At 39.1% G+C, this 13,864-nt stretch overlaps 1 protein-coding gene across 1 annotated transcript in view; it reads left to right on the top strand.

Annotated features, from left to right (window-relative positions):
- Positions 1-849: 849 nt before the first annotated feature.
- LOC127441480 (MAGUK p55 subfamily member 7-like) overlaps positions 850-13,864 on the top strand; it is a 152,844-nt gene continuing 139,829 nt past the window's right edge. Inside the window, exons 1-4 of the mRNA XM_051698974.1 lie at positions 850-933; positions 1,026-1,108; positions 2,077-2,148; positions 8,098-8,216. Coding sequence (XP_051554934.1) covers positions 2,121-2,148; positions 8,098-8,216 — 147 coding nt within the window. The 5' untranslated portion in view covers positions 850-933; positions 1,026-1,108; positions 2,077-2,120. The remainder of the gene's footprint in view (positions 934-1,025; positions 1,109-2,076; positions 2,149-8,097; positions 8,217-13,864) is intronic.

Below are 13,864 nucleotides of genomic sequence, written 5' to 3'. Positions count from 1 at the left end.
CTATGTACATTTTCAGTTGGTGACTTCTTAACAAATAATTTGTTTACATTTTCAGATAGGCAAATATAATATGCTTAAATTAGCCTACATCAGTTAACTAAAACAATTTTACGTGTATGACCAATAAATTATATGATGTTTTATAATATCAATAGTAGGGTATACCAGGGGTGAACAACACAATAAAATTAGCTAAGCAAATAAAATCTGAAAACGAAATTAAGCCACAACAGAAAGAAAAAGCCACATCAAAACATAATTAAGCCGCAACACAAAATTATCAGAAAAAAAGAAGGCTTAATTTTGTGGTGCTTATTTCCATTGTGTTGTGGCTTATTTTCATTGTGTTGTGGTTTAATTTTATTTTTCTGTGGCTTTTCTGTTATATTGCGACTTTTCCTTTATGTTGTGGCTCAAATTTTTTGTTATGTGGCTTAATATTGTTGTGCTGTGGCCTTTTCATTGTATCTTGGCTTAGTTTTGTTGTGGTTTAATTTCACTAAACTGTGGCTTTTCTGTTATCTTGCGGATTAACTGTGCTTGTGTTTATTTCTGTTGTGTTTTTAGCTTTTATTTGCTTTGCTAAAATTAATCTAGGCCACCATACTAAGGTAACGAATTAGCTTTGTATTTGTTTTAATGAGATAGTCAGGGAGAAGATGAGCTCACATAGAAGTTGTCACTGAAAAACACTAGGAAATGAGCTCTTTGTTTCCTTCTCTTGACTGGAAGATCTGTCAGTCTTCAAAAATGAAAATAAATAAATAATTTTGTCAGCTATTTACTCAAATTGAGTAACAAAATTTTGAGAGTTTTTTTACTTATTTGTTTGCTTGTTAGTTGCAGAGGGCTGCTGTCTGTGTGATACAGGAGCTGAAGAGGTCAAACACGATGCTGTTTTATTGAGTACTTCTGCTTGTCTGTTCTATTTGGGTCAGTATTGATGATGATCAGACAATGATACCGTTTGAAGTCTTTGCTTAGACTGTGAGTGAGCCATTATCACTGTATTTTCCTTCATTCAGAATTCATATGACAACTGGACTACTAGTCAACGAGAGTGGGCTACTGGAGAGTATTGGAAGTGGAACCTAATTCTGCAGACTAGGTAAGCTATGTAAGAGCAATATATATATATTTTTTTATTACAGACTTGCACAGACAGATTGTGATGTGAACAAAATTTTCTAACTGTCTGGAGATTGGGAACTATAGTTAGACTCAACCCTGTTGTAGTAAAGATTGCTTGTACCTATAGGAATATTAGGCTAAGATACATGAAAAACATGTATGTTGTTTTGCCATGTACTGTATGTTGGGTCCATTCGTTGGGTCACTTGAAAAATCTGTTACGCTAATACCAAGTGAACCGCAATAATGTGCTGTAAGGAATCCTTTTATCACATATAGTAACTGCACATGTATATGTATTTTATGTGTACTGAAAATGCATTTGTTTAGTGAAAAAGTGACTAACAAATGAGGATTACAGCAAAAGCGATTCATTCTAAGGAGGCAATAATAATAATAATAATAATAACAATAATGAAGAATTAATTTTAATTAAGATTAAATATTTTTGATTATAAAAAATATAAAAAGTGATGATCACTATAGTAAGATATTTGCAAACAAGATAAACTAATTTTATTTGTGACAATAAAAATCATGGAGTTTAATGGGAAATACTTACAACTAGATGGAAGTATCCTCATTTGTGAAACCACTTACAATTACACATTTACACAATTACAATCTTTATTTGGTTTAGTCATATATATATATATATATATATATATATATATATATATATATATATATATATATATATATATATATATATATATGTATTCACACAGAATTTTATTAAATGTAATATTCATTTAATTAAACAATAATAATGTTTTAAAATGTATAATGCAAATAATATCTATTGCATCCAGCATTATGGATCAACAGTTACAGTTTGTTCCCCATAGGCCATGTGCAAACATTGTCAGCATTCTTTTTATTTTGTTTTGTGGGTGATTTACCGAGGCATTAAAGCAAATCATCAAAATTTAATTTTATTCACAGAGTCATCACAGATCCTTCTTCTATTGTCATAACACCACAGAGTGATGATTAACTCAGGAGCTGGATCAGGAGGTGAGTAGGATGTTATATTGCTGTGAATTCTGAATGGTAAATTACAGTAGAAAGGTGATGAATGCAGTTTAGTGCTTGTGAATAATATGGCTCAAGGCTTAGGACTGTGTGCTGAGGTTATTCAATGGCATGTCAGAGGCCTCATGTAATGTCTAGGTTAGCCTTACACCAACTCAACCTGTGATAAAAAAAATTAAAAAAATCAACCTGTGATCTGTGAATGTAAAGTTATTTTTACTGATACGCTCAGCTTTGGTTAAGGGGAGGATGTGAACAGGTGGACAACAGCTGGACTAGACTATGCATCAGTTTCAACAGAGGGTGAGGGTTGCAAACTTTTACTTTGTGCCAGTAGAGGACGTTATTTCAATGAGAAAAATCTGTCTGATTGCAGTAGAGGCCCACTTGATTTAAAGAAAATGTATATTGAAGGAGCAACATTTAGGAGCAAAATTAGAGCCATGTATATAATACATACATACATACATATATATACAGTTGTGCTCAAAAGTTTGCATACCCTTGGAGAATTGGTAAAATATGTACCATTTTTAAAGAAAACAGGAGTGAGCAGGCAAAACACATTTCTTTTATTTCTTATGGGATTCATATTCAACTGTAGGTTATAACAGAATGGCACAATCATAAAACAAAACATGGCAACAAAGAAAAAAATGAAATGACCCCTGTTCAAAAGTCTGCATACCCTTAGTTCTTAATACTGTGTATTGCCCCCTTTAGCATCAATGACAGCGTGCAGACTTTTGTTATAGTTGTCTATGAGGCCCCAAATTCTTGCAGGTGGTATATCTGCCCATTTATCTTGGCAAAATGCCTCCAGGTCATGCAAAGTCTTTGGTCGTCTTGCATGAACCGCACGTTTGAGATCTCCCCAGAGCGGCTCGATACAACCACACCGTCTTTTTCCAGAGCAGCCTGTATTTCTCCTGAGGTTACCTGTGGGTTTTTCTTTGTATCCCAAACAATTCTTCTGGCAGTTGTAGCTGAAATCTTTCTTGGTCTACCTGACCTTGGCTTGGTATCAAGAGATCCCAGAATTTTCCACTTATTAATAAGTGATTGAACAGTACTGACTGGCATTTTCAAGGCTTTGGATATCTTTTTATATCCTTTTCCATCTTTATAAAGTTCCATTACCTTGTTACGACAGTTCTTTTCTGCTCCCCATGGCTCAGTATCTAGCCTGCTCAGTGCATCCACATGAGAGCTAACTAACTCATTGACTATTTATACACAGACACTAAATGCAACTTAAAAAGCCACAGGTTTGGGAAATTAACCTTTAATTGCCATTTAAACCTGTGTGTGTCACCTTGTGTGTCTGTAACAAGGCCAAACATTCAAGGGTATGTAAACTTTTGATCAGGGCCATTTGGGTGATTTCTGTTATCATTATGATTTAAAAAGGAGCCAAACAACTATGTGATAATAAATGGCTTCATATGATCACTATCCTTAAATAAAAGACAGTTTTTTTCCATGATCAGTCATATTTTCAAAATAAATGCCAAAATTTCACAATTTCTGCCAGGGTATGCAAACTTTTGAGCACAAATGTATATACAGTATATATATATATATATATATATATATATATATATATATATATATATATATATATATATATACACCAGTGGCCAAAAGTTTGTAATAATGTACATATTTTGCTGTTTCGAAAGGAAATTGGTACTTAATTCACCAAAGTGGCATTCAACTGATCACAAAGTATAGTCAGGACATTACTGATGTAAAAAACAGCACCATCACTATTTGAAAAAAGTAATCAAATCTAGACAGGCCCCATTTCCAGCAGCCATCACTCCAACACCTTATCCTTGAGTAATCATGCTAAATTGCTAATTTGGTACTAGAAAATCACTTGCCATTATATCAAACACAGTTGAGAGCTATTTGGCTCATTAAATGAAGCTTATCATTGTCTTTGTGTTTGTTTTTGAGTTGCCACAGTATGCAATAGACTGGCATGTCTTAAGGTCAATATTAGGTCAAAAATGGCAAAAAAGAAACAGCTTTCTCTAGAAACTCGTCAGTCAGTCATTGTTTTGAGGATTGAAGGCTATACAATAGTTGAAATTGCCAAAAAAACGAATATTTCATACAAAGGTGTGCACTACAGTCTTCAAAGTCAAAGGACATCTGGCTCTAACAAGGACAAAAAGAAATGTGGAAGGCCAGATATACAACTAAACAAGAGGATAAGTACATCAGAGTCTCTAGTTTGAGAAATAGACGCCTCACATGTCCTCAGCTGACAGCTTCTTTGAATTCTACCCGCTCAACACCAGTTTCATGTACAACAGTAAAGAGAAGACTCAGGGGTGCAGCCCTTACGGGAAGAATTGCAAAGCCACTTTTGAAACAGAAAAACAAAAATAAAAGGTTAGAGTGGGCAAATAAACACAGACATTGGACAACAGATAATTGGAAAAGAGTGTTATGGATCTTAACCCCATTGAGCTTTTGTGGGATCAGCTTTACTGTAAGGTGCGTGAGAAGTGCCCGACAAGACAGCCACATCTATGGCAAGTGCTACAGGAAGCGTGGGGTGAAATGTCACCTGAGTATCTGGACAAACTGACAGTTAGAATGCCAAGGATCTGTAAAGCTGTCATTGCTGCACATGGAGGATGTTTTGATGAGAATTGTTTGAAGTAGTTTAAGATGTTTTGAACATTGTTTTCAAATTGTAATGACGTTATTAATGTCCTGACTTTACATTGTGATCAGTTGAATGCCACTTTAGTGAATAAAAGTACCAATTTCTTTCCATAAGAGCAAAATCTGTACATTATTCCAAACTCTTGGCCGCCAGTATATATATATATATATATATATATATATATATATATATATATATATATATATATATATATATATATATACTCTATCAGTCAAAAGTTTTGAAACATACTCATTCTTTATTATTATTTTTTTTCTTCACATATAATAATAGTAAAGTCATCAAAACTATGGAATAACATAAATGGAACTATGGGAATTATGTTGTGACTAAACAAAATCCCAAATCCCAAATAAAAACTGTGTTATATTTTAGCATCTTCAAAGTAGCCACCCTTTGCCTAGAATTTGCAGACATGACTCTTGACATTTTCTCAACCAACTTCTTGAGGTATCACCCTGGGATGCATTTTAAACAGTATTGAAGAAGTTTCCATCTATGTTGGGCACTTATTGGCTGCTTTTCTTAATTATTTGGTCCAAGTCATCAATTTCAAAAACTTTTTTTTTTTTAATTAAATTTTAGTTTTATAATGAAATAATGGGGGCACAATTATATTTTTTCTACAAAACTCATTTCAAACATTTAAGCATACACCTTCAGATCAAAAGATTTTTAAGATCATGAGAAACATTTCAGTCAAGTGTTTCAAAACCTTTGACTGGGATATATATATATATATATATATATATATATATATATATATATATATATATATATATATACAGTTGTGCTCAAAAGTTTGCATACCCTGGCAGAAATTATGGAATTTTGGCATTGATTTGGTAAATATGACTGATCATTCTTTTATTTAAGGATAGTGATCATATGAAGCCATTTATCATCACATAGTTGTTTGGCTCCTTTTTAAATCAGAATGATAACAGAAATCACCCAAATGGCCCTGATCAAAAGTTTACATACCCTTGAATGTTTGGCCTTGTTACAGACACACAAGGTGACACACACAGGTTTAAATGGTAATTAAAGGTTAACCTCAGGAGAAATACAGGCTGTTCTGGAAAAAGATGGTGTGGTTGTTTCAAGGAGCACAATATGACGATACTTGAACAAAAATTAGCTGCATGGTCGAGTTGCCAGAAAGAAGCCTTTACTGCACCAATGCCACAAAAAAGCCCAGTTACAATATGCCCGACAACACCTTGACACGCCTCACAGCTTCTGACACACTGTAATTTGGAGTAACGAGACCAAAATAGAGCTTTATGGTCACAACCATAAGCGCTATGTTTGGAGAGGGGTCAACAAGACCTATAGTGAAAAGAATACCATCCCCACTGTGAAGCATTGGGGTGGCTCACTGATGTTTTGGGGGTGTGTGAGCTCTAAAGGCACAAGGAATCTTGTGAAAATTGATGGCAAGATAAATGCAGCATGTTATCAGAAAATACTGGCAGACAATTTGCATTCTTCTGCAAGAAAGCTGCGCATGGGACGCTCTTGGGCTTTCCAGAATGACCCTAAGCACAAGGCCAAGTTGACCCTCCAGTGGTTACTGCAGAAAAAGATGAAGGTTCTGGAGTGGCCTTCACAGTCTCCTGACCTTAATATCATCAAGCCACTCTGGGGAGATCTCAGTCTTGTGGTTCATGCAAGACGACCAAAGTCTTTGCATGACCTGGAGGTATTTTGCCAAGACGAATGGGCAGCTATACCACCTGCAAGAATTTGGGGCCTCATAGACAACTATTACAAAAGACTGCATGCTGTCATTGATGCTAAAGGGGGCAATACAAAGTATTAAGAACTAAGGGTATGCAGACTTTTGAACAGGGGTCATTTCATTTTTTTTCTTTGTTGCCATGTTTTGTTTTATGATTGTGCCATTCTGTTATAATCTACAGTTGAATATGAATCCCATAAGAAATAAAAGAAACGTGTTTTGCCTGCTCACTCCTGTTTTCTTTAAAAATGGTACATATATTACCAGTTCTCCAAGGGTATGCAAACTTTTGAGCACACTGACAGCCAAAAGTTTGGAATAATGTCCAAATTTTGCTCTTATGGAAAGAAATTTCACGAACCAAATAGCTTTCAGCAGTGTTTGATATAATGGCAAGTGATTTTCTAGTACCAAATTAGCAATTTAGTATGATTACTCAAAGATAAGGTGTTGGAGTGATGGCTGCTGGAAATGTAGCCTGTCTAGATTTGATCAAAAATTACTCTTTTCAAATAGTGATGGTGCCGTTTTTTTTACATCAGTAATGTCCTGACTATACTTTGTGATCAGTTGAATGCCACTTTGGTGAATTAAAGTGCCAATTTCTTTCTGAAACAGCAAAATCTGTTCATTATTCAAACCTGTGTTTTTAAATCATTTTTCAATTTAAATCATTGGTAATCAGAATACAGTTACATTCAAAAAGTATTTTGATTACTGAAGAGATTACTTTGCATTTTATTATAATTTGTTTCATTTAATATTTAGTCCTTTCAGATGGAAAACATTTATACATATAAATGATGCAATCCAAAGTGCATTTGAACAGTGGTGAAACACTTTCTTATGATGTGTTACATTCATACGAGCAGACAGAGAAGTAAGCTTGAATTAAGTTTGGAGCAGAAGAAATAGAAATAAACCTTGTGTAAATTGACAGCTTTATGCTAAGCTAAAATGCTATTTCTAGTCATTTTACATGACATGTTACCAGGCATGATCATATGTTTTTATCAAAAAAATTCATGTTGGATAATAATTTATTTTCTTTTTTTCTAGTAATACCTTTGATATTAGGGCAAAATGTATATTCTTGATAGTCATTTTTGTATTGTTTTCCTGTAAAAATATCAAGATCTTGTTTTAGAAACAGCACTGCATAAGATATTTAGGTTTTTCAGATGTATTTTTAACGTGTGTATTTTGTCTTACTGTACTGGCAGAGTTTTTATAGCCAAAACAAGTGAAAAAATCTACCAGTGTTGAAGAAGTAATCCAAAGTATTTAGAATATGTTACTGACCTTGAGTATTCTAACGGAATACATTACAAATTACATTTTATAACATGTATTCTGTATTGGAATACATTTCAAAAGTAACCCTTCCAACCCTGTATATATATATATATATATATGTATATAACTTATTTGTGAGTACACTTTATTGTATTCCTCTCCTTCATCTTTCACTTTTCATTTTCAGGTGTGTGTAGGCTGCTGGCCTCTTTGCTTTATGGGCTGGAGTCGCACATGGACACCACAGAGGACAGCACTTTTCTACAGGACATGCTCATGGGCAATACTCTGCATCTTCTTATTAAGGTCAGACTTTATTTTAGCTGCAACCAAATATACACTATATTGCCAAAAGTATCCGCTCACCCATCCAAATAATTGAATTCAGGTGTTCCAATCACTTCCATGGCCACAGGTGTATAAAATGAAGCACCTAGGCATGCAGACTGCTTCTACAAACATTTGTGCAAGAATGGGCCGCTCTCAGGAGCTCAGTGAATTCCAGCGTGGTACTGTGATAGGATGCCACCTGTGCAACAAGTCCAGTCGTGAAATTTCCTCGCTACTAAATATTCCACAGTCAACTGTCAGTGGTATTATAACAAAGTGGAAGCGATTGGGAATGACATCAACTCAGCCACGAAGTGGTAGGCCACGTAAAATGACAGAGCGGGGTCAGCGGATGCTGAGGCGCATAGTGCGCAGAGGTCGCCAACTTTCTGCAGAGTCAATCGCTACAGACCTCCAAGGTTCATGTGGCCTTCAGATTAGCTCAAGAACAGTGCATAGAGAGCTTCATGGAATGGGTTTCCATGGCCGAGCAGCTGCATCCAAGCCATACATCACCAAGTGCAATGCAAAGCGTCGGATGCAGTGGTGTAAAGCACGCCGCCACTGGACTCTAGAGCAGTGGAGACGCGTTCTCTGGAGTGACGAATCATGCTTCTCCATCTGGCAATCTGATGGACGAGCCTGGGTTTGGCGGTTGCCAGGAGAACGGTACTTGTCTGACTGCATTGTGCCAACTGTGAAGTTTGGTGGAGGGGGGATTATGGTGTGGGGTTGTTTTTCAGGAGCTGGGCTTGGCCCCTTAGTTCCAGTGAAAGGAACTCTGAATGCTTCAGCATACCAAGAGATTTTGGACAATTCCATGCTCCCAACTTTGTGGGAACAGTTTGGGGATGGCCCCTTCCTGTTCCAACATGACTGCGCACCAGTGCACAAAGCAAGGTCCATAAAGACATGGATGAGCGAGTTTGGTGTGGAAGAACTTGACTGGCCTGCACAGAGTCCTGACCTCAACCCGATAGAGCACCTTTGGGATGAATTAGAGCGAAGACTGTGAGCCAGGCCTTCTCGTCCAACATCAGTGTCTGACCTCACAAATGCGCTTCTGGAAGAATGGTCAAAAATTCCCATAAACACACTCCTAAACCTTGTGGAAAGCCTTCCCAGAAGAGTTGAAGCTGTTATAGCTGCAAAGGGTGGGCCGACGTCATATTAAAACCTATGGATTAAGAATGGGATGTCACTTAAGTTCATATGCGTCTAAAGGCAGATGAGCGAATACTTTTGGCAATATAGTGTATATGATTAGGTTAGTGTTGTTTGCTCACTTAAGTGACTGCTCTTAGCAAGTGCTGCGACTTGAACTGGGTGAAATTATGCAGTTCAAGTTGTTCCATCTGCTTGACCAGAACAAGATACAATATAGCTTCATTTACTCGCTTAATCACTCACACATTATCTTACTCTCTCACTCATTCATTTGCTCACTCATTCACTCACTCAGTTACGCACACTTTTATTCAGTCACCCACTCATTTACTTTAACACTCACGTATTTATTGACTCAGTCACTTGTGTACTCACTCACTCACACACTTACTCTCTCATTTATTCAGTCATCCACTAAAGTACATCACTTGTTAATTCATTCACTCAATCAATTATTCACTCAAATTAATTTAGTCACCTACTCAATCACTCTTGCATTCAAATATTTAATCCCTCACTCTGTTGTTCGTTAGTTCACACACTCATTCACTCACTCACTCACTCACTCAATTACCTACTCTCTTAATCAGTCTCACACTCACATATTTATTCCCCCACTCTGTTGTCCGTTCACTCACTCATTCATTCACACTCACTCACTCACTTACTCACTCACTCACTCATTCCTACACTTGCTTATACCACGTATCTGTTAAATGCTTGATTCTGATTGGTTGACAGATGTTGTAAGGTGTGCAATTATTTACCAGTAAACGCACGGCTATGAAGTAGGTCCAAGTCTTGACCGCATACGGTTCCATATCACTTCGCCAAATCGTTATTTCAAATAGTACAGGCTACCACAGCAAAATAACCAATTAATACAAAGACATTGGCTAAGTACATTGGATAAGAACGACAAACAATGTCTATAATATCCTACATTTATTTAAATTTCGGTTGAAAAGCGCTCTCGCCCTCCCTCTCTATCTCTTTTGCAATCAACTCACCCACTCTCACACATGCTGACATTGACACACCTAAATACACACACACAGACGTAAATGCACCCCTCGACTTGATCAATACAACATTTACCTTTCGATTAATTTCACTCAACATTGCTTGCTATAAGGAAATACTTTCTCCTACGACCTAGTTGAAATCCTTGTACAATAACGCCAATCCTCTGATTAGCAATGCTGTTTGAGCCCCAGCCCTCTAGGTGCACAGTTGGCCTATAAAAGCAGGTGCTCAACCACCATTTCTTCAGAATTTTCTTCCTTCATGACTGCAAACATTCGACTTCATCTTGGAAATCCTTCTCTGCTTCACCACCAAAATACACTTACAGCGGACGGTACTTTGCTGTGAGAAGTGAACAGGACGACTCGTCGCCTGTGCTCCTAGCACCTGCAGCGAGAAGGCTTACTGCTCCCCAGTGTGTTGGTTGGAGTTGTATGATTTCGAGGAGGACTTCGTGCCGGTGCAAGCCCCACGAGCCCCCCCAAACTTCTGATTTTGCATACAATATGTGTGTGATGAGCTCCGGCCCTCTGTTAAAGCGGTCATCCTCATCAGGTTTGGCAGTTCTGACAATAGGGATGACGCTGTGTCCCTCACAGCATCAAATATGAGCGACTGGTCCACGGAGGATATTGCCATTGCTTCCCCCAGTGAGGGTGAGGAGCATGTGCATTTCACTGATATAGAGCTGATTCATGTCCTCTTGCGGGCGGTTGAAGAACTTGGTTTACAGTGGTCACCTCCAGCCGAGCCAGAAATATAGATCCGCTTGCGTTCTAACTCGCCTTATAAGTGTTGGCCTTAGAGTCAGAGGACTGTGGTTCAAACCAGCCGTCGACTCAAGCTGATACGTGCCTTGATTAAGTCATGAATGTGATGCGAAACACATACAGTTACACACTGCTTATCCCCGCCGAGTATGCCGGGATGGTAGACAAATATGTTTCTATGTTGTGCTCTCACAAGAAACAGAAATGCACATGCTGCACATGATGCGCGCATTCGCACACTGTTCATCCCCGCCGAGTATGCCGGGATGATAGACAAATGTGTTTCTGCTTTGTGTTCTCACAAAGAAACAGAAATGTGCTCACTGCTCATGATGCGCACATTCGCACATTACTCATCCTCACTAGGAATGCCAGGATGTTAGACAAACGTATTTCTGTGTTGTGTTCTCATAAGAAACAGAAATGCACTTGCTGCCCGTTACGCGCACATTTGCACGCTACTCATCCTTGCTGGGTATGCCGGGATGGTAGAAAAACTTGTTTTTTGTGTCTTGTGTTCACATAAGCAATGTTCTCACGCAATAGAGAAAGCGCTTGTTGTGTCTGCTCGTGCTGCACCTGCTCGAGATGAGTGCGCGTTTACACGGCCTCCCTGCCGGAGTTTGCTGAGCGATTGCATATATGTTGTTTCTGTGTGATGGTTTCCACATAAACAATGTTCTCACAAAAAGTTTTCTCGCTGCGTGGACATGTGGTGAGCCCTTGCGGGCGTCTCAAATTGGGTGCTAAAAACATTAGAACATGGCTATACGATTCAGTTTGTACAGCGGCCACCTCGCTTCAATGGCGTTGTGCCATCTGTGGTCCCACTACAGGATTCACCGGTATTACGTGCAAAAATGCACAATCTCCACACAATAGAGACTGTCCCAGACTGCGACGCCGCAATGGGGTTTACATCCGTTATTTTCTCATTCCAAAGAAAGACGGCGGTCTCTGGCCCATTCTAGATCTGAGGTGCTTGAATCATGCGCTCGCAAAGTGCCCATTCAAAACATTATCTCAGAAACAGATCTTCTCGCATGTCCGTCCACAGCACTGGTTAGCGTCAATCGACCTTAAGGATGCGTCACAGGCGTTTTTTGAGATTTGCTTTCGAGGGAACTGCTTATCAATTGAGAGTCTTTCCTTTCGTCTGACTCTGGCTCCCCGCGTGTTCATGAAATGTTTTGATGCGGCGCTCATCCCAATGAAATTGAATGGTGTGCGTGTGTCTAATTACCTCGACGATTGGCTGCTACTAGCCCAATCAAAGGCCCTGTTGAGTGAACACAGAGACTTATTGCTTTGCCATCTAAAAAGCCTGGGTCTGAATGTCAGCTGGGTGAAAAGCACACTTCCCCCAGCCAACAAATCTCCTTTTTAGGGGTTCAACTCGACTCTGTGAGCATGCGTGCCGACCTCACAAGCGAGAGCGTTCAGAAAATTTTTCAGTGTCTGTCTCAGTTCAAACTTTTCAGAAAATACTGTGTTTTATGGCGGCAGCATCCACCATCATACCGTTAGATCTGTTACATGAGTCCTCTCCAGTATTGACTCTAATGAAATTGCCCACATCAAGCCTGGTGCCACGGACGCATATGCATTAGGGTAACTCGCCACTGTCTGGCTGCTTTAGCACCTTGGACAGCTTCAGCCTTCTATCAGCAAGGTATTATGCTGGGTCAAGTATTCAGATGAAATGGTGACCACGAACGCATCCAACATTGGTTGGGATGAGGTGTGATGAATGCCCGGCTTTCAGCACCTGGACAGGTGCGACACATCAACTGCCTAGAACTACTGGCTGTCTTTCTAGCCTTGAAGGCTTTCCATTCCGACATTATGACTCACCATGTTCTGATTCGTTCTGACAACACGACAGTAGTGGCATACATAAATCACCAGGGCAGAATCTGATCGCCACAAAGGATGAGAACGCCATCTCCAATGGAGCGGGCGTCATCTCCTCTCCCTATGCAAGACATATGTCCCAGGCCACCAGAATTACAAAGTGGATCTGTTGTCATGCCAGGGAGCGTTACCGGGGGAGTGGAGACTTCACCCTCAGATAGTTCTTCTGCAAAGCTGAAGTCAACCTATTTGCCTCCGTGGAGATGCCCACTGTCCCCTCTGGTATTCCATGCCCAAGCCCTGCTGGGGGTGGACACATTGGCCCACAAATAGCCTGTGAAATGCAAATATGTGTTTCCCCCGGAACACCTCCTTCATTCTGTCATCAGCAAAGTCCGAGAGTACAATGAAATGGTTCTGTCAAAAAAATCTGTCGAGTTGCATGTGCTTTAGTTAAAGACCACACTCCTGGTGGCTCTGGCCTCATTTAAATGGGTGGGTGACAAACAGGCGCTGGTGATTGACAGCTCATGCATGGAGTTCGGACCAGGTCTTTCAAAGCCAGGTTTTTTCAGCGCCCTTCAGGGCTCTGGTGGTCCATTTGCAAGCCTTCTGTCCCCCACCATTTAATTCAGATAATGAGCAATCTATGCATTTGTTATGCCCTGCGTGGCCATTACACACATATGTTGAGCGCACCCACCAGCAGTGTTGTAATACTCGAGATCGGTCTCGAGACCACTTTTTGAAGGTCTCTGTCTCGTCTCGGAATCGACTGCATTTTTACTCGGGTCTCAGACAAAGAGG

Source organism: Myxocyprinus asiaticus, chromosome 5 (assembly GCF_019703515.2).
Source record: "Myxocyprinus asiaticus isolate MX2 ecotype Aquarium Trade chromosome 5, UBuf_Myxa_2, whole genome shotgun sequence".
Taxonomy (NCBI): domain Eukaryota; kingdom Metazoa; phylum Chordata; class Actinopteri; order Cypriniformes; family Catostomidae; genus Myxocyprinus; species Myxocyprinus asiaticus.
The sequence above is the reverse complement of the archived record's forward strand: the minus strand, read 5'-3'. Positions and strand labels throughout refer to the sequence as shown.